Below are 22932 nucleotides of genomic sequence, written 5' to 3'. Positions count from 1 at the left end.
GCAAAAACCCCATCCACCCCCCCCCCCCCCTCCCCGGCCGGTCTGTAAACTGTCTGCAAACCAGTTTCTACACGACAGCCGCTGGTGACCCACAGCGCAGATTCACCGGAGTTAGTCTGGATTCATAGCACGGATTCCAGTGAAATTAATTCTGCAGCTCAATTTCACCTTTTTTTAAACGCTGATGCGACCTGACATTAAAAGCAGCGGTCAAAACCACCTGAAACTTGGTTTCAAATCCTACGTTATCAATATTTGTGACTAAACACGAGTCAGCCAAGTTGGAAATACTGGAGGTAGAAGGAAAACATCCGTACACACCCCACACACGTCATCGTTTGTTTGGTTCTAACTTCTGTAGACAGCGGCGTGTTCATTAAGCAGCTCATCACTGATGACTTATTTTATCCCCACGCCCTAACAATGCCCGCCCTCATGTTGGGGGGATTTCCATCACTTTCTCTTTGCTTATGAGATGATCTGGTACACATACAGGCAGCCATATTTAATAACCCACTCACCCATCCGTGGCTGTTTGATGAGAGCTGTGACATCTCTCCAGACAGATTTCTGGGTCATTTAGCGCCCGGCTGCGCACTGCGGCGCTGGGTCCGTCCTTCGCAGATATTTTGGGGACCGTGACTGGTCTTGTGAACAGAGATTAGCCATTCATTGAGACGGGTGGCTCTTAATGGCTGTGGGCTAAACACTCTCTCTCTCTCACAGTCTAATGGGAGATAGCGTGACGAGACATGCAGTGCAGCTTTCTGACGGAGGAAGAGAGTGCGTGAGACAGAAAGAACGGATCATAAAACATCAGTGTGTTATAAGGCAGTGTTGACCGTCGTATGTGTCGTCAGAGGCTGCTGGCGTGACCAGAGGGGAGGATCACAGTGTTACACACCACTAATCACACAAATTGGGAGGATCACACACCAATAACACACACACACACAGAGATCAGTCATGAAGTCTGAGTGATCAAAGGTTTAACGGGAGTATGATCTCTCACACACGTCACTCCCTCGTACTACAAAGCCAGACCTTGTGGCGACAAAGTCACCCTCGATTTTCTAAAATAAACTCTTGAAAAATTCGATCTTTGACACACTTCAGTACTTAACCGACATGATTTGACACGGTGCTTAGATTACAAACTTCCCCCTTAGATACTTGACATGTGACCTCGCCGACTCTGTGATGGTGCAGCTGATGCAGTGACAGAAAAACAACTGAATTTACAGCACGACGGCTCCTTAAAGAGGCCTCAATGTGAGCTTAGGTCTCAAATGTGGAAAACAAAATGAAGTTAAAGAGATTTTTAAAAATAAAGACGAGCACCGGGTACTGAACTAATCGCATAATTTGATGTTTTCCACTTCATAAGCCATAATTAAATTAATTTAATTGCTTTTCCGTTTTTAAAAAAGGGACAACAAACTATCTCTACATACAACACTGTCCTGTACTCCACGGCAGACTGGTGCTTGGCAAGCTCGAGCTCTTTCAGAGGAAAAAAAAAAAAAACCTATCACTATTGGCTCAGCAGCTTCTACAGTATAAAAAGCAGAGCAGTGCAGAGCTAATGGGGCTAATAAGGAAAACAGCTAAACAACAGAGATCCATGGAAAATACAATGTACCATAAAGAAATAAGATGTAAGAAAAAAATGTGGGTACAAAACAAAAGAATGGATAAACGGTCAATTAAACCAATAAAAAAAAAATAAAAAACACGAACGAAAAGAGTCATTTATGTTTCTGTTTTTGCAGTGTGTACGAATCCAGGGAGGACGGAGGCAGTCATTCACAAAGGGTCTCTTCAGCGGCATAGCAACAGCGGTAACCATGACCAGCGCTGCCCACAAGCATCTGTTAAGTGCCGCTGTTAAAAAGTGAGGTGCATGTTGGGAAACACAACAAACTAAACACTTCCATCTTCTCGGGTACCATGGAAACAAAATGGGCTTTCAGGGAGGCGGAAGCCACACGAGCTCCGCTGGATTTCTACAACTGTTAGTTAGCTGCTGTGATGTTCTCTATCACTACACACCGTCTGCTGCATCGAGATCAGAGGGGTTCAAAACTGGGAGGCGGGTCTCCCAGGGGGGCTTCAAACTGTTTCAGTCGAGGCTCAGTGGATGGAAGTGAAAAAATATGACTTATTAGTTAGCACAAGGAGATCACACAGCCGACATGCGTTCAGAGTCAGAAACTCAAGAGTCTGGACAGAGCTTTTTTTATTCTTATGAAGTAGCCTGAAGTTATGTCAAACAGTAATATCAGGCAGTCTTGGCTCAACTGGAGTGTGTCAATGTGATCATATAACATAATCATGATCCTGTAGGCATCCAGGAGTTCAGTGAAACTAAGAAAGTAACGTAAACGCTTTGAAAACCTGATCAATGAAATGAGGAAAGAAGCCCTATGCGGCCATCCATTCAAATATTTCTCTATTTTCCTGTGATAACGGGATCATTTTCGAGAGCTCAAGTTTATGAATTGTTGTTTTCTTAACATTTTTTTTTTTATTTAACAGGGACAGTGCACATTAATCAACACCGTAGTCAGACTTCAATCTAACTGTTTTCAGCGTCACAGGTTAGCTCTGTTGGTAGAGAACAGGACTCATTGTCAAATGGTTGTGTGTTCAATCCTCCCTGAAGACCAATTTCCTCTTCAACAAAGTTCTCATGAAGACACTGTTTCACATGCTCACAATAAAGCCCGTGCTGGGAAACGTGCGATTGGATTCCCCTGAATCTATTCATAACTTTGCTGACGAGGACAATAAAAAGACAATACAGTCATTGAGAGCGGGAGTCCAACACAGTCTTATGTTTCCGAGTCCTGTGCTCTACCAACTGAGCTAACCAGTGACACTGGAAACGTCTCCGAAATGATCCTGAAGAAACGCACCTGCCGGCCCCTGTATTCAGCTATGTGTTGTTATCTCAAGGTCACGAGATAATTATCCCGCTCAGGGCTTCTGTAAAATTCTGTTCCACAAGGTCCATCCAATCTGCAGGCCGTGCACAAGATACCAGTGTTCCCAGACACACTGCTCCGTAAACTGAAAACATTTTTAATGTGACATGTTGCTTCTGTCCTCCACAGAGGAGTGAGAGGTCGGCTCCGTTCACTGCTGAGGCAGCAAACATATCAATCCTGCTGTCGCCCTCAACCAAAACGCCAAGTGAGGACGATCCATGAAGACAAGGAGGGGGACACCGCAGGATAAGGTCTGTATGTTGTCCGTTTGGGGCCCCACTGACGTTGGCGTGTTGTCTCAGGTAACTGGTGAGACGTGGAAATATTAGGGAGGCTAGTTTGAATGATAGATCCGCGAGTGTGGAGGCTTATCAGATGCTGCTAAATGCTGACAGGACTCTAGACCGTTATCGCTGCTACATTTTGTCCTCCGTCTTCACAATCGGCAGCTAAACGAACAGCAGAAACTCATTAAGAAGCTCTGTAAAGCCGAGGGGGAGCTGCAGATTCAGGCGATTATTCTCTGTGGGTTCATCACTACGAGCCAAACCTTTCACGTCGTCTCATGTTTTAATAATTTAATATCATTATCAGTTATGCTCGCTTTACCATTTTATAATGTTATGGGAGAAATGGGGGGAAAACCGCCTCCACAGAGCAGACTGCTGTTCGCTGCATAGACTGGGGATTTATTGACATTTCAGTAAAGGAAACTCTCCTTAATTAGTATGCAGAGGTACTTCAACTTTAAATGTTCACTTCCTTTTGATAAAGTTGCACTGCTTCCCTGCGGAACGAGCTTCCCACCGTCGTTTCTGTATTCAAGCCCACACGCCAGACTTCCCTCAGCTCAGTCTTCAGGTCACCTCCACTTCATCACATGTTCCCTCCTTATTTTACTTCCCCGCAGTCTTTCATTTCTGTAGCTCTTCATGTAGCGACCCAGATTACTGTCTGCTGCTCTAATAGATGATGTGTGTTTAGCTCTTTAGCTCCGTTTCTTTTGTCTGTTAATGATTTTCACCTCTTTGCCTTCATCTCGGTTTACTTCAGCCTTTTTGCAACACAGTGACTGCTGAAAAACTAAAGTTTGATTTGACTTTCAGAGCTTCTACTTTGTTTTTGGGCTGAGTGAAGTTTAATTCAATTATTGAAGTCAACGACTTCCTGTTTGATCTCTTTAGGGACAGATTTCTCTCTGGTACCTGCTGATGATCTGTTATGCGTTTTAGGTTTTCATTGGTTTCACTTTGTGATATAAGCTCATGTTGTAAATGTGAACCAACAAAGGTGAACTAAAAAGCCGAAAGTCGTTCCCTGATGAAATTATTTCATTACAAGGATTCTTTCAAAAGGAGTAACCGGTAGAAAAAGGCCACGAGTATCACACTGCCAATCATCACATGAAGTCTTAATTACTAGTTCATCTGCAGAATACTTTGATTAATCTTTAATTCATTTGGTCTATAAAAACGCCAGGAAGTAGTTGGTGACAGTGTCCCAAAGGTGTCGTGTTGTCTTGTTTTATCCGACCAAGAGTCAAAAACCAGAGATATTCTTTTTCCTTCAGCAGCAATAAGTCCATTTTTCACATTTGTGGCTGAGTCAGCAGCCATTTTTTCCTGTTCCGTTTCATTTTATTCTACTGTACTTCCAATCATCCACTTACGTCTTTATTCCACTTTGTCTATTGTAAATCTTACGGTTTAAAATGTTTGTTCATTTTAAATAATTCTTGTCACGTTCACAAGGTGTTTGATTATTTTCAACGAGGTTCTGACAGGTCGCTCCCCTTCTCTTTGCACAATGGTTTTATTAATGAAGGTAAATATGAGCCATCAAGCTCATGAGGTGAGACACTCTCTCTTCAGGAGGTCACCTCAACCCTTCAAACAAAAAGACGCGCATATCAACCAGAAACACAAGCTGTTTACTTTCCCTCACACAAAGACAGAGCAAATATTTTGTGGGCGTCTACGGCAGCATGAGTGTTAGCACGCGGCCCCGGTGGGATTCAAACCTCTAAAACAAAAATCACCCAGACCTGAGATTTAGGGCCAGCGCAGATCCCGTGCTGGAGGTTCAAGCATTCCGCGTGACAGCGGCGATTAATCTGAGCTCGCTGGGGGGAGTCTTGGAGCCGCTTGTGGGGGTCGGAGGTCAAACGGCCGTCAACAGCGCTGCCAGCGGCCCGCTGCGGCAGACATTTCGGCAGACCTTTGTCTCCATGGCGACCATTTACAGCAGCGGGGAGTGGCTCCTGACGCCCAGTCGGGCCCCGCTGTGCAACATAGCGGCCATGTATAAATCACTCCCCGAGGAAAACAACACACACACAGAGCTGCAGACCACCTCCGGCTCTCACGGCACGTGGAGACATGAAGCTGCAGCTCCAGACAAAAACATCTGCACGTTCTGTACAAATGTAGAAACCTCTACTTTTGTGCAGTAACAACAGAAATATAACAAATAAATAATATTGTTTTTTGGGCATCCTAGTAACCCAGTAGTTAATCCCATCTAACCGCAGCAGCTCCCTGTGTCGCCCGTTATGCTCTCTCCGTCTCTACACGGCTGACTGACGACAAAAACAATCTTGCAAAACAAACAAAACTACATTGAAGTTTCAGGACTTCAAGGATTATTTTAAATATTCCTTAGAAGTGTTTGTGGCACTGGCCGCTCACTCAGCCCAGAAAAGGCGGCACCAACCCTGATAATGTAATCCAGAAACACATTTCACTCGGCGCTCCGTCAGGCCAAAAGGCTTAAAAGGTGGCCTCTGGAGTTTTCATGTTAACAATTAAAAAAGTTATGTTTCTGTGTGTATCTGAAAAACGCTGAATGCATTTCCCCAGAGAACATTTGCAAAGCCAATTTTTTATTTTAAATTTTAATTTCTACATTTTTTACATCCCTGTTTCCTTCTAGCAGTCTCCCCCACCACCTTTGTTGGCAGGATGTGAATCTTGCCGCCTGCACAGCACAAACAATACGGGAACCCCCATATAAAAACAGCGCTGCACGGCGCCGCTAGTGTTTAAATTGATTGGACTGGGTTTCAGAAAATACACTAAACTAGTGTATATGGATGAGAAAAGCATGGCTCTGGTAGAGGTTTGATTCCAGTGACCTGATAAGACGAGGTCCCGTCTGTCTGCAGGAAAGGACAGAAGTGTTTGACTGGAACATCAACAGGAACCTCAAGCAGTGTTTCATCCTCCTCTTCTGCTGAATCACTTCTCCTCCTCCTCCCGGGTTTGTTCTCATCTGCTCTTAAGGAGACAGGAGATTTTCCGTCCGCTACAGCGCTGCAGCTCTGACCTTTAACCTTTTTAAAGCTTCTCTCGTCTTGTGTTTCTCAAACACCACCTCTCCTCCACAGCTGCTCCTGCTCTTTAAAAAGTCAGGCAGACCTGAAATCTTACAGGCCGTCATTTTAACTGTAACAAGTAAACGGGGGCAGGCGGAAAATCATAGATGGAGTTCTAATATGAATATTAATTTGTTTATCTGGAACAGGATGTGACAGGTGTCATTTTTCTGGGATTGCGATGGGTCAGGGGTGGAAATCCACTCCCATATCACCCTCTACTCTGTCTCCATGCTTTTAAATCCCATGTTAAAACATCTAACAGAGAGCCTTCCCTGATTTTACATGTTTTTATTTGAAGTATAATTTTGGAAATTGCTTTTATGTTTTCCTTTACCTGCCTTTGTGTTTTAACTGGTTGGAATTGTATTTGATTCTTATAAAGCACTTTGTAATGCCGGTTTTAAAAGTGCTCTATAACGATTATTATAATTATTAAATTTCCCATCCTGCGTCCTGCTGAGATGTCCTCGTTCAGACCAGCATTAGCGCTGTGTGACAAAACGAAGCCTCCTGATTTATTTCAATGACACACTGAATGAGGTTTAGCTGGAACACAATGCAGCACATGCTGTTACCGAACAAGTGCAAGCACACGTTCCTCTTAGATTCTTTTAGGTTTGTAGCTGCCATGTCTACCATGCAAGGACAACATGATGATGTTAAAGTCTGTTAACAAAGCGGCCGTGTAGAGGTTTGGGAACCGATTATTCCTCAAGATTTATATAAACTGTGAGGAGATGTTACCGGTCTGGTTGGTCCACAGATGGAGGAGTACGAGCTACATCATCAGCAACCTTCCTTTTTGTGTTTCAGCTTGTATTTATCCTGCCGAGTCTCTGAAAAGGTCTCAGCTTCCTCTCCGTTTGCCCTCCTCACATGTTGACCTTCTGTTCTTCTGATGGTCTGTTAGACTGAATCGCTCCGTCTTCCTGCCTCCTTCACCTCCATAAAGGAGGTCACGGGCTTTCTCTTTTCTTCCGACACCATTCCTTTTTTCTGACTGCCCTCTCCCCTCTTAAGTTTCTATAAAAAGCTCCTCGTCTCCCTCTTTTACCTCCTGCGCCTCTTCAAAGCTCGAGTCCCTCTCAGAGCTTTAATGGATCACTATCTGATGGACGAGTGCGATTCCAACAACTTTTTACTAATATGTTGGGTTTTTTTTAAAACGTTACATTTACTTAAGTTCATTTAATGTCGTCCCTTTTTGGGTAACACTTTATTTAAACGCCCCATTTAATATTAGACAATGAATTATATGATACTTTTTGAATTTCCCCTCAGAGATAAATAGTTTTACATCATCATCTACTTGTTCATTTTATTTTGTATTATTCTGAACATCCAATAGTTATCAAATAAATGCACAGGAGTAAAAAGTACAGTACTTGCCTCTGGGATGTAATGCAGCAGAAGTATCGTGTAGCAACAAGTAACAAGCAGAATCATTTGAATATCTTCATACGCGTCTCCATTCAAGCCTTGAATGCTAAAAGCGGGAGGAGCTAACTGCTGCCATTACCTCGGTGATGAGGATGCTGGGTGGGAAAGGGGATGGTGGAGATGATCATGGCGACGATATAGTCAATAATGGTTTTATTATTTTCGTCCTGAGGTGCAGTACATCATATCTGTAGCGTTGCTCTGAGAGTTACACATGTGTAATGTTTTGTTAAGGGTGATGTATATTACATTGAATGGTTATGTTGTAAGGGGACGCTGTTGTTAGTGTCAGTGTGCTTGATGCCATCTATGGCCCCTGAGCGGCTCCGGTGGGCACTTAGAGCCTGCTTCAGATGAGCTATGTGCACTGGTGTAAGCCAACCTGTGCACGTGTTCAGGCGAGCCGCTGCACGTTTCGATACTTTGTCAGAATCAGCGAGCAGTTTTTACACATACAAGGAATTTGCTTTAGTGACTTGGTGTGCAGCAATAAACAAACCTGGATAAAATATGAACAAAACAAGATATACAGGCTATGGAATAATAATAGAGATGATGTGCAGAATGGTAGTTATTTACATGTGCATTGTTGTGTGCTTTTTACGCTTGCTGCGGCACAAATCGCCCACCTGGGACCAATAATGAACCGACTTTGTTACTCTTCTGCATGCAGATGCATTTTTCATGACTTCATGCAGCCATTGGTTTCGACTCATTTCTGTACAACTTAAAAAAAATAAATAAATAAATAAATCAATGAACAGACCGACAAAGAGTTGTGTCATACATCACAACCAACATCAAGTGCCCACTGCAGATGGTTCTGCTTGTGATTATAAAATCCTACAGGAGTGAATAAGAATCAAATATCTAGAACACATCAGTACCGTTTTGAAAAAACTAGTTCGCTATGTGGTGGAAGTTAATGGTGTAAATGGCACCGAACCGTCAGTCTGTTTCCTTCGTTCACCTTCATTATAAAAAAGACACATCAAGGTGACGCTGTCCTCGCTCTCCTTCACCGTCCTCTGCGTCTGATTAACGTGTTTCCAGATGCACCAACAGTCACTCTGAGCACACGCTGATGCACAGATGGAGGAATAAAAGAAACGTCATTACTTTATACAGTACGATGCCGCAGTGGGCACGTCTATATATAACTTGCTCGAGTGAAAACTTTGCTATCAATAATCTTTAGCAGCATCAGGAACCGAGCTGACCGATCACAGTACAGCGCTGGCGTGTAATTACGCATTTAAAGAGCTGCATGTCAGCGAAGGAGTAGTCTGACACCTTAATGCAGAACTGTAAATCCACATTAGAGTAAATGGAAGTGTATTAAACTGCAGCGAGACAGGAGGCGCCTGAGATGAGGAGTTAAATGTGGTTTTTCTTCCAGGCAGCTCTCCGGCAGATTAGGTGAAGGTGCAGATCTGCGTCCTCTGTTTGTTCCGTTCACAGGACATCTTCACTCCTTTTACTTCCATTCAGCTTCTTTTAACTACAACATGCAAATACAATTCTTCTCCAACATCCCTCTGCCTCTCTCAGTTGCTCATCCATGATGACAACAAAAGTACATGCGTTAACTTTATCTCTTCTTTGCCTCTCTTGCCCTTCAGCCACGCTCGCTTCTGCAACACTTCACGGCTCACGACTCTGTTGGCCCATCGTCCTGCCTCTACACGGGGTCAACCTAGGACAGATCCAGCCGCTCCCTCACCCTCTCTGCCGCTTACTCTCAGCTATAACCTGCCCTTTCCTGCAACAACCATCATATTTTATCTCAGAGACGTCAAATCACCCATCTATTAATCTCAGCCTCCCTCCTGTCTGTCTCACTTTCTATCCTTTCACTAGCTTTCTGCCTCTCGTCTGTCTCACCCTCCTCCCCTCTCCTCACTTCCTTCACTCATCCACTGTGCCGCAACTCTCTCTGTTAGGCTATCAGTCTCTGCCGGGCTTAGCGGCTCGTTCCTAATCAGCTTACTGCCAATGAGACTAAGCCTGAGCTGAAAAGGCGATTGAGGGAGGCCGTTTAGCCACTGGCTGACAACTGGCAAAAGCTGGGGGGGATGGTGTCAGTAAAACTTAGCGGGGAAGGGGAATAAAATTTAAAAATGAAACTAATGCATCATCTTGGGTTTAAAGAGAGTGGAGACCAACTTGAGAGTGAAGATAATAAAGGGACAATAAGGGGAGTATCTCGATGTATTTCAGTGTTCAGGCGTCCCTTCTTGAGGCTCCAGGGGGAAAGTCTTCAGCTGCTAAGCCACGCTGCAGCTCTGTGAGGCCACGAACTACCACAATAGTATCAACTCCTTTAGTGTCAACATTTTCAGTTGCTGGCTGGGCTGTGGCTAAGCCGTGGATAAAAACTGGGATGTTTTCCAAATGGCCCAGTTTTAGAGTTCCCCTCGAAATTCCAGGCCTGGCTGTCCCATTAGTTACAGTGCGCGGCGCTCCGGAGAACAAAGGTTTGGCCGTTGAAAGCTGTTTGGATGGAAAAGGCTTTCGGAGAGAAAGCTGCAGTCGCTGCTGCGAGCGGAGCCGGATGTCCACACTCAAAGAGATGCTCTCATTTCTCAGCGCTTCATGAGAAATGGGTTGGTCCGAGGAGGGTGGGGGGGGGGATTAAATATGTGAACCTCTCTCTGGATGAGCGTTGAGGCTGAAGAGGTAAATATAAATGTGCTCGATTTAACATGCGACCAGCAGTGGAGCCGTCCGATCGGCCTCTGGCAAGGACTGTCAAAGTGCGGACGAGCACGTCGTGGCCTCACTGAAAGCCAGAACTCTAGATTAATCTGAAAAATCACATGCCTTATAACTCCTAACTCCTCTATAACTTCCTATATGAGGAACACAGCAACAAGTAAATGCTAGTTTCTAGGACATCACCTGAAAAGGATTCAGGACACAGGTCAGCTGCACGTGCTCTCCAGGCGAACACATTTTCCAGTCTGATATTTTAGAAGTTCTTTTGAAACCATTCCTCTGCAATGACTGCATATTAACTCAACGCAAACAGCTGAGTACCAGTAACGGCCTTTAATGGAGTTTTTAAACCTTCTAGTGTCTGAACGTCTAGTCATTTGTCAGCTTTCGGTCAACAACAAATATGTATCTGTCCTCTGCAAAGAAGCCAGTGCAGTTCAATATATAAAAAGTCCCGAGTGGATTTAAATCATTGCATTTCTGATAACAACGGAGTTTCTTTTCAATGAAGCAGTGGAGGCAAAAATAGTGATGCCGCCTGTGTCCATTTTACACAACAATACTGCCAAACTACAAAAAGCTACCCGACTTACACACACACACCTGACATGCCTACATGAATGGAAATATGTCTCTGTCTGAACACGAAACGCCCAATATCAACTCTTGCTTCATTTTGCTCTCCGTGCTTGGCTGGATGCCCTGTTCCTATTGGCCACGCGGGCACACGTCACAGCGTTTGCTCCAGTCGACGCAGTAACAAACCGCCCTGGCGCGGTGTAAGTCAACAAGTGCCGCCGCTGTTGCGTTGTACACCCAAACTGTTTCTTCACGATTGTACTGCTGATACTTCTGTCTACTCTGTATACAGTATATACTCAGTGTATCTGACCATCCTGGCTTCCTCTGTTGCTCTTCGTGACCTTTCTACCATACTTTAAGTTACTTTGTTGGATATTAACAATTATCAATTAATGCTTTTGTTTCCTCTGACATTTTGAGTTTTATACCCTCATTTAAATTAAATGAGATTTTATTTAAACTGTACTTTATACTTTTACAATACATCACTCTGAAAAGGGCACAAAAAGTACTTTTAATACTCAACTTAAATTTAGCTTCTATTACTTCCACTACAAATGTTTAAATTAGGAATTTAATTGCAACTGAGTATTTTTACACTGTGGTAATGCTACTTTTGGTAAAGATGTTTTACAAATAACTTTTACTACATGCTAGATGAATATTATTACCTAGATGTTGTAAAACCTTTTCTAAAACTCATTTAGTCTCAAAATTGCAGCTTTTACATCCAACAACTGGCCATTAATTCCTGAAAAGCTCACGTTTTGCAGAAACGAGCTTTATAATCTCGTCAGCAGTGTGTGGCAGGTCACGTGGCTGCTGGAGAGTCGCAGCGAGTGCGTGGGGCGGATGGTGGAGGTCGGGTGGGGTTTGGGCCTGGCAGCGCCCACGACCCTCTCTGTCCGTCTGTCTGTCTGCCTGCTAACCTCCACCACCCGCCAACGGCTCATTGGTTACAGTCTGCAGAGGATCAGAGGCTTACAGGGAGGGGCTGCAAACCACAGACTAATTATACACCCTCCCCTTACACAGCTGGTCACATAACAAGGAAAAACATCCTCTTCGATCGAGTGTGCCGGGCAGGAAAATATGATCCACACTGCGGAGTCCGACCCCCCACTTTCCCCTCCGCTGCGGATTTAACTGAGCTGCTCTCGCTCACTCAGTTTTTCCTGCTTCTGTAAAGTTTTTTAAACACACGAGTGACTTTCTGACTTTCTCATGACACCTGCTCTGACAGGCTGAAAAAACAAAATGGGAAGTATCCCCCCCCCCCCCCCCCCCATCCCCCCCCCCCCCCCCCCAACCTCTGGCACCGCCTCGGAGAAGCGGTGGCCGCGGCAAGATCTGGCCCGAAAACTGCTGAGTTCTACGTTTTTTGTCCTCAGCGCTGGCTCAGTCTGTGCGTCCGATTTACATTTCTGGAAAACCAACACACACCAGAGTGGTTGCCCTGACTCCAGTGCCTCTGAGGGGAAAAAATGCAGAGAGGAATTCTCTTTTTCTCCCTTTTCTTTCCCCCCCAAAAAGCTCTGGAATCAGACAAGTTCTCTAAAAAAAGAAGGGAAAAAAAAAAAAAAAAGCTTTGAATGAAGGAGAAGAGAAGCACAAAACAAAAGAGAGGGGAGGAAAAAATATCACTGGAGGGCAATTATCTGGGCTATTTCTGGAAGACTGCTTTTCCATCGTCCAGTAGGGATGGAGGGAACAGGGAGGGTCTGTTTGGCAGCTGGCTGGAGGGGGTGGAGGGTGGAGACGCAGAAGGAGGGGGGTAGAAAAAGAAAGAAAGCAGAAGTGAATGAGTGCATGGGACGTCTGAACCCAAAGACTGTCCAGTACAGCGAGTACAGCAGGGCTCCGAGGTCCCTGAAGGGCCGAGTTAGCAGGAATACAGAGTGGAAGATGAAAAAAAGCAGTGGGAGGAAGGGAGGGAAGGCTGAAGGTGAAATGGGGTAAAGAGACAAAAACAAGATAACAGAAGGACAGACGCCAAGAGGAGAGAGGCCTGCCACCGCAGAGCTGCTGTCTTCCAGTCCTCAAACAGAAGAGAAATATTCTTGCTACAGTAAACAGCTCATCTAGATGCTTGTAAATGACCCCCGACAACATGTTCATCTATGTATTAAGTCCGGCCCAGGGACCAATAACGCTGACTGAAGCACTTTTACCAGAAAGAAGCCAAACGTCTGTCAAGCCTTGGGTTCATGTAATCTGCAAAGAAAAAAAACAACAACAAGCAGAGTGAGATGTCAGCCGAACCCAACAAGATGTACCAGCTACAACTTTCATCCTTTCTGTTTGCTCCAAGTGGTCTCATCAAACCCAGCCGCCGTCCTCACACCAGTTCTTCTGCTCGTTTTCAAGCCACCGCCATCAAACTCGTCTGAGTGGAGTGAGGCAAGTTTACACCATGTTTTGTAAAACACTTCAGTGGAGAGATCAAGAGAAGAGATGAAAGAGACAAACGGGGGAAAACGACAGAGGGCGAGCACAAGAAAGGCAAAGAACTCGTTAGCGAGTTGCCCAGGGCAAGAGCAGACCCGATGGTGCCGAGTGATACAACAGGCCTGTAGCCGCCGCTGAGGGCTTTTAACCGCGAGACACGGCGAGGATTAGAAAAGGAGGCGAGAGAATAGAGGACAGGCGGGGGGAGAGGGATACAAAGAGGGAGGAAACAAACAGCAGGAGAGAGAGAAAAATAAGATGGGAAATAAAGTGAGGGGAAATGGAGGGGAAAGAACATGAAAGCAAAAAGTAGACACTGAAAGAGGAAGGTGAAGGCAAAGGTGGAGATGGCGAGGGAGGGGGCACTTTTTCCAGAGAAGAAGAGATTATGGGAGCAAGATGGGACTGTTCTTAGGCTAACAGCTGATCACCTGAAGCTCACACCATAACCAGATGTGCCGTAAAGAGCACGGAACCACTAAGAACAACAGACTTGATGACCGTTAACGGATTAAAGTCGCTGTGCTACTAACACATGAATTGCAGTTTGCCAGGAAAGAGGAAGATGGTGGACAAAGTAACGTGAGCAACACGGACCGTAAACTCTGCAGAAACACGATGAACTGCATTAATGCTGTAAATTAATTCTTTTAAAATTAATTCGTTTTCAGTGGATTTTCAGAATCATTACCTCTTCAGCAGTCAAGATTACGATTTGCAGCATCTTATTACAATCTGACTGTTAGCCCCTCTGACGCCATAGATTCTGCAGAAGTGCAGACTTACAGAGAGTCCGTTGGAAAGTCGGGAGCCCCTGCAGACCATCTGTAAAGGTCTGAGAGTCTGTAAGGGGGGACACTGGATCTGGGCCTGAGAGATTCTGTGCATGCAGGTACTGCAGGTCGAGCACACCTAACGAGGAATGATACACCGCTGGTCATCAGCATGACTGTATGCTGTACATATGAACTGAATTTGATTTGTATTTCTGTCTGAGTTCCATAAAATAAAAAGCTAATATAAAACAAACTGACAGCAGAAAGGTGCCAAAATGGAAACACAGCAAACAATAAATATACAGCCAACATCATGCAACAAAATGAATCCAGGCAGCTTCAATCATTTCTGGATATTAATGCAAACCTTACATTTCTCTCTGAACTTTGGGTAGTTCAAGTGCCAAACAAGATCTGTCGATGAATGTCTGCCAATGTCCCGCACAGAGAGACAGAAAATATAAAGAGCAACAGACGGAGGGAAAAGTGGAAGAGAACAAGAGAAAAACTCCAGAGAGCCCACATCTACAAGAGCAAACTCTCGAGCGGAGCATCGGGTGCAGCCAGGAGCCTGGAGGAGGAACCGGGAGAGGGAGGGAGGGGAGGCCGGAGCAGCACAATGCCTCAGTGTAGCCCCTCAGCGAGGCCTCGAAACAAGGCACAATGGCTGCACTGTCAGCTGGCCTTCTCCTGCACTTTCATAGGTCTCCCTGACACCATGCCTCTCCCTTTTTCAATAACCAGCACAACAACCTTTTCAGGGGCCGAAGCAACGGTCTGCTCCTCCACCGCCGGCCTGAAAGAGACCATTCTGCGCCCAACGGTCGCTGTTTGAGATCGTTTTTGTCTTTCTTCAGATTTTTTTCATTCCAGTGCTACGTCTGACATGCCATGAGAGAATGGGACATTATCACCACGTTGTTGCCGCGGGGCATTTTCTTGTTCCTAATGGCTTGTGGGTAGAGCCACTGAAAACGTGGAAACCGCAGGGGTTGAGAACATTGTTGTGCATTCAACGCGACACAGTGCAGAGTTCAGCGGTTTCTGGATAAATGGATGGAGCAAGTTTCCATTCAGGAAATGAAAGAAAGTGTGGAATGAATGATTCACGACAGCAATGCCCATGAATGATTCAATGACGAGGCTAGAATGGATTTTAAAAATTCAAAACAGGTCGAACGCTTCAGGAAAGAGCGTCCATTCTTAAAAACTCCAGACAGGGCTTGTGCCAGTGAAGCCCCTCTTCAAAGAGATCAGAGCCAAAACATGAAACTGGAGTCGGGCTTTCATTCACGGAGCATGTCGGCTTTCCAAGGAAGAGATCTGCCATTCTGGCAGCAGCCATTAGCCAAGTGGAGCGGCTCAAATCCAGCAGCCTCTCTGCTCTGTTGTAGTCCGCTGTTGTTGCTGCGTTGGTGTAATGATGGCTGCAAACTTCTGTGGTTGATAAACACATTTTACTTTTGATTTGTTTAGCTTGTCCACCTGTCTGACTTTAGGACAACTAAAATACAAACAACGCTGAAAACAACGTGATGAAAGTAGATCAGAACAGTAAAGTAGGAGCCAGACAAATAAACTAGGGGCTGAATCTCACTATACAGCTCAAATCCGAGCAGATTCAGCCGATAATTCTCTGCAGGTTTTCAGGAGTCACACTGGTCATTCACTAATCAGAAGGTAGGTGGTCGGTCTGATGAGCAGTTGTCACCTTGTATGGCGGCCGCTGCCATCAGTGTCTGTGTTAAGGGGACATTTAGTTACTAGAAAGCAAGCAACAAACTCCAGGTCTGAAAAACAAAGCCAGCGCTGAAGAGCCTCAAACCTACGTTCTCTCCAGCAGCCAGCAGGGGGCGACTCCACCGGCTGCAGAAACAAGTGTGATTGTATAGAAGTCTATGAGAAAATGTTTCTACTTGTCAGCTGATTTATTCCCTCAGTAAACACTTTCCTGATGAGTTTATGGTCTCAGTCGCTAGTTTCAAGTCTTCTTCAACACAGCATGATGTTCATTTAGTAAATTATGGTCCCATTTAGAGGAACAGAGACCAGGAAGCAGGGGAGGCTTTAGGGGGCGGGGCTAGGTGCAGGACAGGGGCGACTTTTATCCACTGCACCCAGCGCCTTTGAAAAAGCTTATTTAACGAGCTGTGATCATCTCAGAGCTCCGACCCTGTCCCACTGCGTTTTCAGTTCACGAAAGTTAAAAGTTGTGATGGCGCAGTGGATATGACACAAGCCTTTGGTGTGAGAGACCCGGGTTTGAATCCACTGTGAGACACCAATGTGTCCCTGAGCAAGACACTTAACCCCTCGTTGCTCCAGAGGCGTGCGACCTCTGACATATACAGCAGTTGAAAAAGCGTCAGCTAAATGAATAAATGTAACGTAAATTTAATTTTGGTCCTTGTGACTGAAGGTGTCGGCTGTTCATTTTCTCTGTAAGTACATTTTAGTTTTAAGCCTGCTTTTCACTAGCCTAAATTACCAGTTAACATCAGCGAGCTAGCTTGGAACGTCTGGTTCCTAAAAACGAAGAAACTCGAGGCTTCAACATGTCCACAAACCGACAGGTGAATTCCACTTCTTTTATACGGTCTATGCTAGAAAGGCCACTTTAAAGATCCTGCCATGGATGAACGCATGTGTGGCTGGGCAGTGAGGATTTTATGATCTTGAGATCTTCATTATATTAATATTTGCTGACGTTTAAAGGTGGTTGGACAAATTTGTTGTTACTTTCGCTTGCAGAGTAACGTAGGTGGCTTCACAGACTGCACAGCGTTTTATGGCGGTACATTACGTTTCCTAAGAACAAACGACGACTTCTTCCTCACCATCACTGGGTTGGCATAACTCTGACATGTCTGTTGTTCTTGAAAAGCTTTTCCTTTCACCACATTTCACTCATGTTGGGTTTATTTACATCCTGCACCCCTCTTCTTCCTGTGCCTCCACTCAAACTTGTCATTTATTGATGCAGTTTAGGGGGAAAATTGGGACCAGTTAAACAGAAAACACGGCAGAACCGTCACCCACAATGAGCCAGTGATCTCTAAATGATTAAATTTGCAGACTCACAATGATCAAGCACATCACTGTATTTAACACCGAGAATCCGCACCAAAAAAAAAAAAAAAAAAAAAAAAAGGTTTTCATTTTGTCATCCACGTTCTTCAGTCTGTCCTTGAACGTTGTACGGAGGAAAAATTAAACACTTTAGCAGGAGGATGCAGATTAATCCATCTACTCTTCTGAAGTGTCCTCGAGCAGGACGCCGTCTCACCGCCAGCTTCACCGTGCTGACGCTGACCTCTGGCCTCCTTGTGGAGGGGGCGCAAACACAAATGCAGTTTCCCCCGCGACGATCAATAAAGCATCACATTACCACACTCTGAACGGGAAGTGCTATAATGTGTCATAATTTGTGTCATCAATCATCTTGTCAGTGTAGGAGTGTGTTGATGTGGTTTGTTTTGTTCTCTGCTGCGGCTCAGGGGGGAAAGCGGGTCGGCAGTTCGATCCCCGGCTCCTCCTGTCCACATGTCCAGGTGTCCTTGGACAAGATAAGGAATGAGAAAGCTTCTCCCGACACCTGCGCGGCAGCAGTGGGCAAATAGGAGACAAGAAATGTAAAGCGCTTTTGGTAAAAATGCAATTAAATGCACCCATTTACTGTCAGGGGGCTGTTTTCAGGGTTATTGTCTGTTTCAGTTATTTCTCCTTTATTTTCCTTCTTTCAAGGTTTTTTGTTGTTTTTTCTGAATCAGTTTTTTTATTTTCTGTTTCTCTTTCTGGTTTTCAGTTGTCTGTAATAACATGCCCCTCCAGTGAGTAGGGGCTGGCTGCAGTAAAATAATGAAAAATGCCTATATGGGAAACATGATTACAAAATAAACTGACCCACACACACACACACACACACACACACACACACACACACACTCAGAGTCAAGGACAATGAAGGACGTACTCTGCTCTGTGAGCCACAGCCACCTAAATGCAGCATAAATTATCATTAGCACAGTCTGACAACAGCTGAGTTTGAGAAAAGGCTCCATGTTTCATATTTGTTTCCATGACCTGTTTTCCACACAAAAGGCTTTGGCCTCGATTCTCAAGAGTCTGTAACGTGTTTGTTCTTGTTTTTTTGTCTGCGTTTACATCTCCCGTCGCTCTGAAGAGCAGGGTGACGCAGCCATTTTGCACTTTAGAAATACATTTCATTTGACTTGAAGAGCAACCGGCGCTAAAAAGACGAACACCTGCACAGAACAAAGCAGACTTTTAAACTCCTCGGAGGGTCTGGGTAGCTCAGGACAGGGTTTACGAAGGCCTAGCAAACTACAACCCAATGACTAACCACAGGCATTCTGCCTCTATAGGACTCCTGTAAAGCTCCAAGATGGCACCTAAAACCACCATTAACTGGAAAGGGTTGAAAAACAGAGCCATAGGAATCCAATTTCCCCCAACACCAAACAAAGTGAAGAAAACCTCTGAGCAGAAAACCCATTAAATTAGTCTGAAAGGCTCGGTGTGGATCAGTCCTGTGAATGCAAGTCGGGGAGAGGGGAGGTGGGGGGGGCGGCAGCCAGAGACAAATCCTGGCAGAGAAGATGCATCTCTCGAGGAAAAAAAAAAGGAAAGGCCCGCATCTGTCCTGCTGTCGCAGGTGATTACTCTGGGCGACGGGAGAAGTGCCGCCTCATCCTTCTGGAGTGAAGCCACAGTCACGTGGAAGACAAAATAAAAATAAGTAACGGGTGGGTGTGACCCCAGCGGCTGGTGTTGCATCAGACACGAGTAAACACTCTCCATCCATCTCGTCTGTATTCAGTCGAGCATCTGCTGTTTGCTCTGAGGATTATTTCGTGGTGAGAGGGACCGAGCAGACCCAGACATAATTAAATATGGATTTATGTACTTTAGGTGTTGTTGATTGGCGGTGTACTGGTGTGGTCGACATTACAGGTAATAAAGTTAACAAGAGGAGGGTTCGCAGTAATTATCTATAAACTCAGAAGTATTATGGATGACGGGCAGCAGAATGTTTGTGCAGTGGCTGAAATCATTCATTAATTCACCATCCAGACTGTATTTTTGGAAAAAGAACCTCTTTTAAGACGACATAATGCGAAACCACAGCAGCTGCTGCCTTTAAGGTCATGTTTTCTCAACGTACATCAGAGCTGTTTAATGTGCTCACAGCGTGGTGCAGACGGACGTCAGATCTAACGCTCAAAAAAAAAAAAAAAAAAAAAAGATGTACAGAGGGAGGACGGTTTTGTTGTTAAAGGGGAATTCCACAGATTTTACAGTTTCCAGGTGTTGGGAAGTACGACGGCATATTTATGTGAAAACAGTTGTACGAAACGAGGCAGCAGTGGGACGTCTAAAACGGACGGGTTGAGTTTGATCATGAATCATGACAAAGTTATACAAGCACAAAGATAAACTAAAAAAGATAGACGCATGTATTGGACTGCATCAGATTGCACAGGTGTACCTAATAAAGTGGCCACTGAGTGTATATCAGACTTGTGTCTACACTGCTAGCTTTCCCCTTTAAGAATAGATATGATCCAGTTTTAAAACTTTTTCTCTTTAATTTCAGTTTTTTTTAATCTGAACTTCATGTCATGTCAACATTACCTGATTGATTGATAAGGCAGTTATATTAGCTAAAGTCAAAAAAAACTTCCAGCAGACGGTCGTAATTTCCTGCAGCGGATGTATATTATGTTCAGAGGTGCAACGAACGATTAATTTAATCAATCATTTTGTATAGAAAATGTCAAAAACAGCTTGTTTTGTTCAACCAATAGCCCAAAACCCAAAGGGCATCAAACAGACAGCTGAAACTTTTTTTTAATGCTTTTATCTTTGTTGAATGGGAAACAATCGATTCTCAAAACCGCTTTCTGTCATCAGCTAATTACTCAATGGACCGACCCATCAGCACTAATTATATTGCATGTTATATTCTAGTGCGCTCAATAAGAGGCTGACGGTGCTTTGAACAATACGTAAACACTGACACCATCAGCACACATCCACACCGTCACCCGTCAAAGTGTTGTGATTTTCTTGCAGCGTCCCCACTTTCCCCAAATCCTGCTTCAACCTCTTTGTCCAACAAGGACTTCTGGAACCTCTAAGAGTGAGAAAGATGACGGCTGTGTCTGTTGGTCAGAACTGAACTGTACCACTAAGTGGTTTATCCCAAAATAAACCAAAAATACAATCCCCTCATCAGAAAACTTGCCTTCTACCGACCTTTTTCCCAGGGTGCTGAGCGGCGTGCTGAGGCTGATTGAAGATCGAGCAGGTTGGCGGTTACGTCCGGTCAGTTTGGCGGCAATCGGCTCCTTCTTCGGGGACTCGGCCTTGCGAGCTGGGCTGGCGCCGGACTTGATGTTGAGGTCCTTCAGGATGTCGTAGTTGATCTTTGAGGAGATCTTCTTGTGCTCCAGCATCTTCCCGATGGCCTCGTCTGCGGTGCTGGCGTGGATCAGGGGAAGCTTCTTCCTGGGTCCTCTAGGCTGTCGGGATTTAAAAACAAAGCACACGTCAGCTGTTGTAACAAAAAGAACCCGGGTAACATCAGTAACTAGCGGCCGTTAGCTCAGTTAGCGGTCCACTTAGCTAACGGGGGGCATGAACTTTTTTTAGGCTTCTGAACAAGACAGATAACATTTGCTAATGACGGGAATAATTTATTTTGCAGGTATTGGACACTAATAATAATTTTGACCTGATGATGGCGCTAGATTAAAAGTTAGAGGAGTATAAGATATTTCTGTCTGGACCGACCAGCAGGCTGACACCGTCATGTCGCTGGCGTGGGGTACAAATACTACAATTACCAGTTTGTTCATTGACTCCCATCAGCTGTTCGCTCGGGAACAACTTCTCTTCCATAATGAAGCTTTTTGTTGCAAGATTATTTCTCTGATTAACAATCAACCCGACACCAAACCCTCAGTGCAACGCCTCATTTAAACCGGTCACGATTAAGACCTTGTAGTCAATCTAACTTTATTAAAATTACTCCAATTCTGCTCAGCAGACGAGGGTTAAATGTTATCTGGAAATATTTTGTCTTCCTATTAGACCAGTTAGGTCCCAGATGGGAACAACGTGCCCTCTAAAAAAAAATATGGATGGCAGAAATGGATCTCAATTAAGCCCCCAGATTGGGGTTATCAGTCAGTTTCAGTTATTCCACACCCACCCTGACCTTCCTCCTAACGCTACAGATCAGCCAAGTTTCTTTTTACTGAAAACAAACTTTTAAAACACGTTTCATGCCACAGTCGACATGATCTTAAAATCTCTGAAGTTTCTTCACAGATTGATTTCAGGCAATTAAAGTTAAATTCCTCTCCCTCAGATGACAGTAAACTGACCCCCAACAACAGCAGCTCATCAACTCAGGATGTTCAGGGTTAGAAACTACAAAAGGATGCTCACTTTGTCATGCAGAGAAATAACGAGAACGTCCTCCGTTTTATTTATCTTTTCACTCATTTGTCAGTGAAATGGACTCATTTGGATCAGTGCTGTCAGGAGGACGCACGTCTCATTAAATCTCCGTTCCATTGCAGTTAATCCAGCTAGTTAAAACCAGTGAACAGATGTTGGGTCTAACAAAGGGGTCTGCTCTGTGCCAAGACCAGTAATGGGATATGAGAGGGAAGCAGTTTCAGAGGACCTACCGCCTGCCTGTCTGTGTTTAGTCTGTCTGATCATCCGTCTCTCAGTGTCACTCTGACGCGCAATCTGTCCATTTCTGTGTTTAACTGAAAATATAAATGTCTGTCTGACCAACTGTCCTCCTGACAGCCAATTAACCAATCAGAATACTGATGGAAAACTATATGACAACATGGCGAAAAAAGCATCAAACTAATCTCTGGTTCCAGCTTCACAAGTTGGAGCATTTGTTTCTCTAGTTTATATCACTGTATTTGCATGCAATATGAAGAAATCACCTTGTTATGGGCATGTTTAACTTTTTTTTTTTTTTTTTTACTGAGGTTGTATTTAAAAAAAAATAAATAAAGGAATAAAAAAGTCGAGTAGGGCTGGACGATATGGCCAAAAATGTTATGATAAAAAGTTTCATGATAATCATTTGAAACATCGTTTGATAATCATCACAATAAGTATCAAATCGTTATTTCTTTTGAGTTTCGAGGCTGATTTCTGCATCCTAAGTGGAAGGTGAAGAAACCTGATGGTTAGTTGTGCTTTAAACGTTTCTTCATGGTCAACACTTGATGCCAAACAGTGGATCACTTCACAAATCTGAGGCAGAACATTCAAAACAATTATGATGTCAACAAATATGCACAAGTGAAATTAAGAAATAGCTTTTTTTTTTTATAATTCGTGTATGATTTAAGTGAAAAAGATCAAACATTTAATATTTATTGAATATTTGTTAAAAAATATATCGTGATAATTATTGTTATTGTTTTATCGTCCGGCCCTAAAACACAGTAATCTTTAGTTAAGGTCTAGTAGCTTTCTTTCTGAATGGACTACAGCCTGAATGACCAACAGCGAAGAGCAGACTGGCATAATCTGACAAAAG

General features: G+C 44.3%; 1 protein-coding gene across 3 annotated transcripts in view; it reads right to left on the bottom strand.

Moving 5' to 3' along the window:
- The window catches only part of LOC123978972 (transcription factor IIIB 90 kDa subunit-like), a 167183-nt gene that overhangs the window by 21688 nt on the left and 122563 nt on the right, over nucleotides 1-22932 (bottom strand). For 2 of the 3 annotated variants that reach the window (XM_046062638.1, XM_046062639.1), the window contains exon 16: nucleotides 20610-20875. In XM_046062638.1, the coding sequence (XP_045918594.1) occupies nucleotides 20610-20875 (266 nt within the window). Of the gene's footprint in view, nucleotides 1-20598; nucleotides 20876-22932 lie in introns of all 3 variants that reach the window. The other variant, XR_006827108.1, reaches the window with a different exon arrangement.

The sequence above is a fragment of the Micropterus dolomieu genome, linkage group LG11 (genome assembly GCF_021292245.1).
Source record: "Micropterus dolomieu isolate WLL.071019.BEF.003 ecotype Adirondacks linkage group LG11, ASM2129224v1, whole genome shotgun sequence".
NCBI classification, from domain to species: Eukaryota; Metazoa; Chordata; class Actinopteri; order Centrarchiformes; family Centrarchidae; genus Micropterus; species Micropterus dolomieu.
Note: the sequence above shows the minus strand (reverse complement) of the source record. Positions and strands in the feature narration are given on the sequence as shown.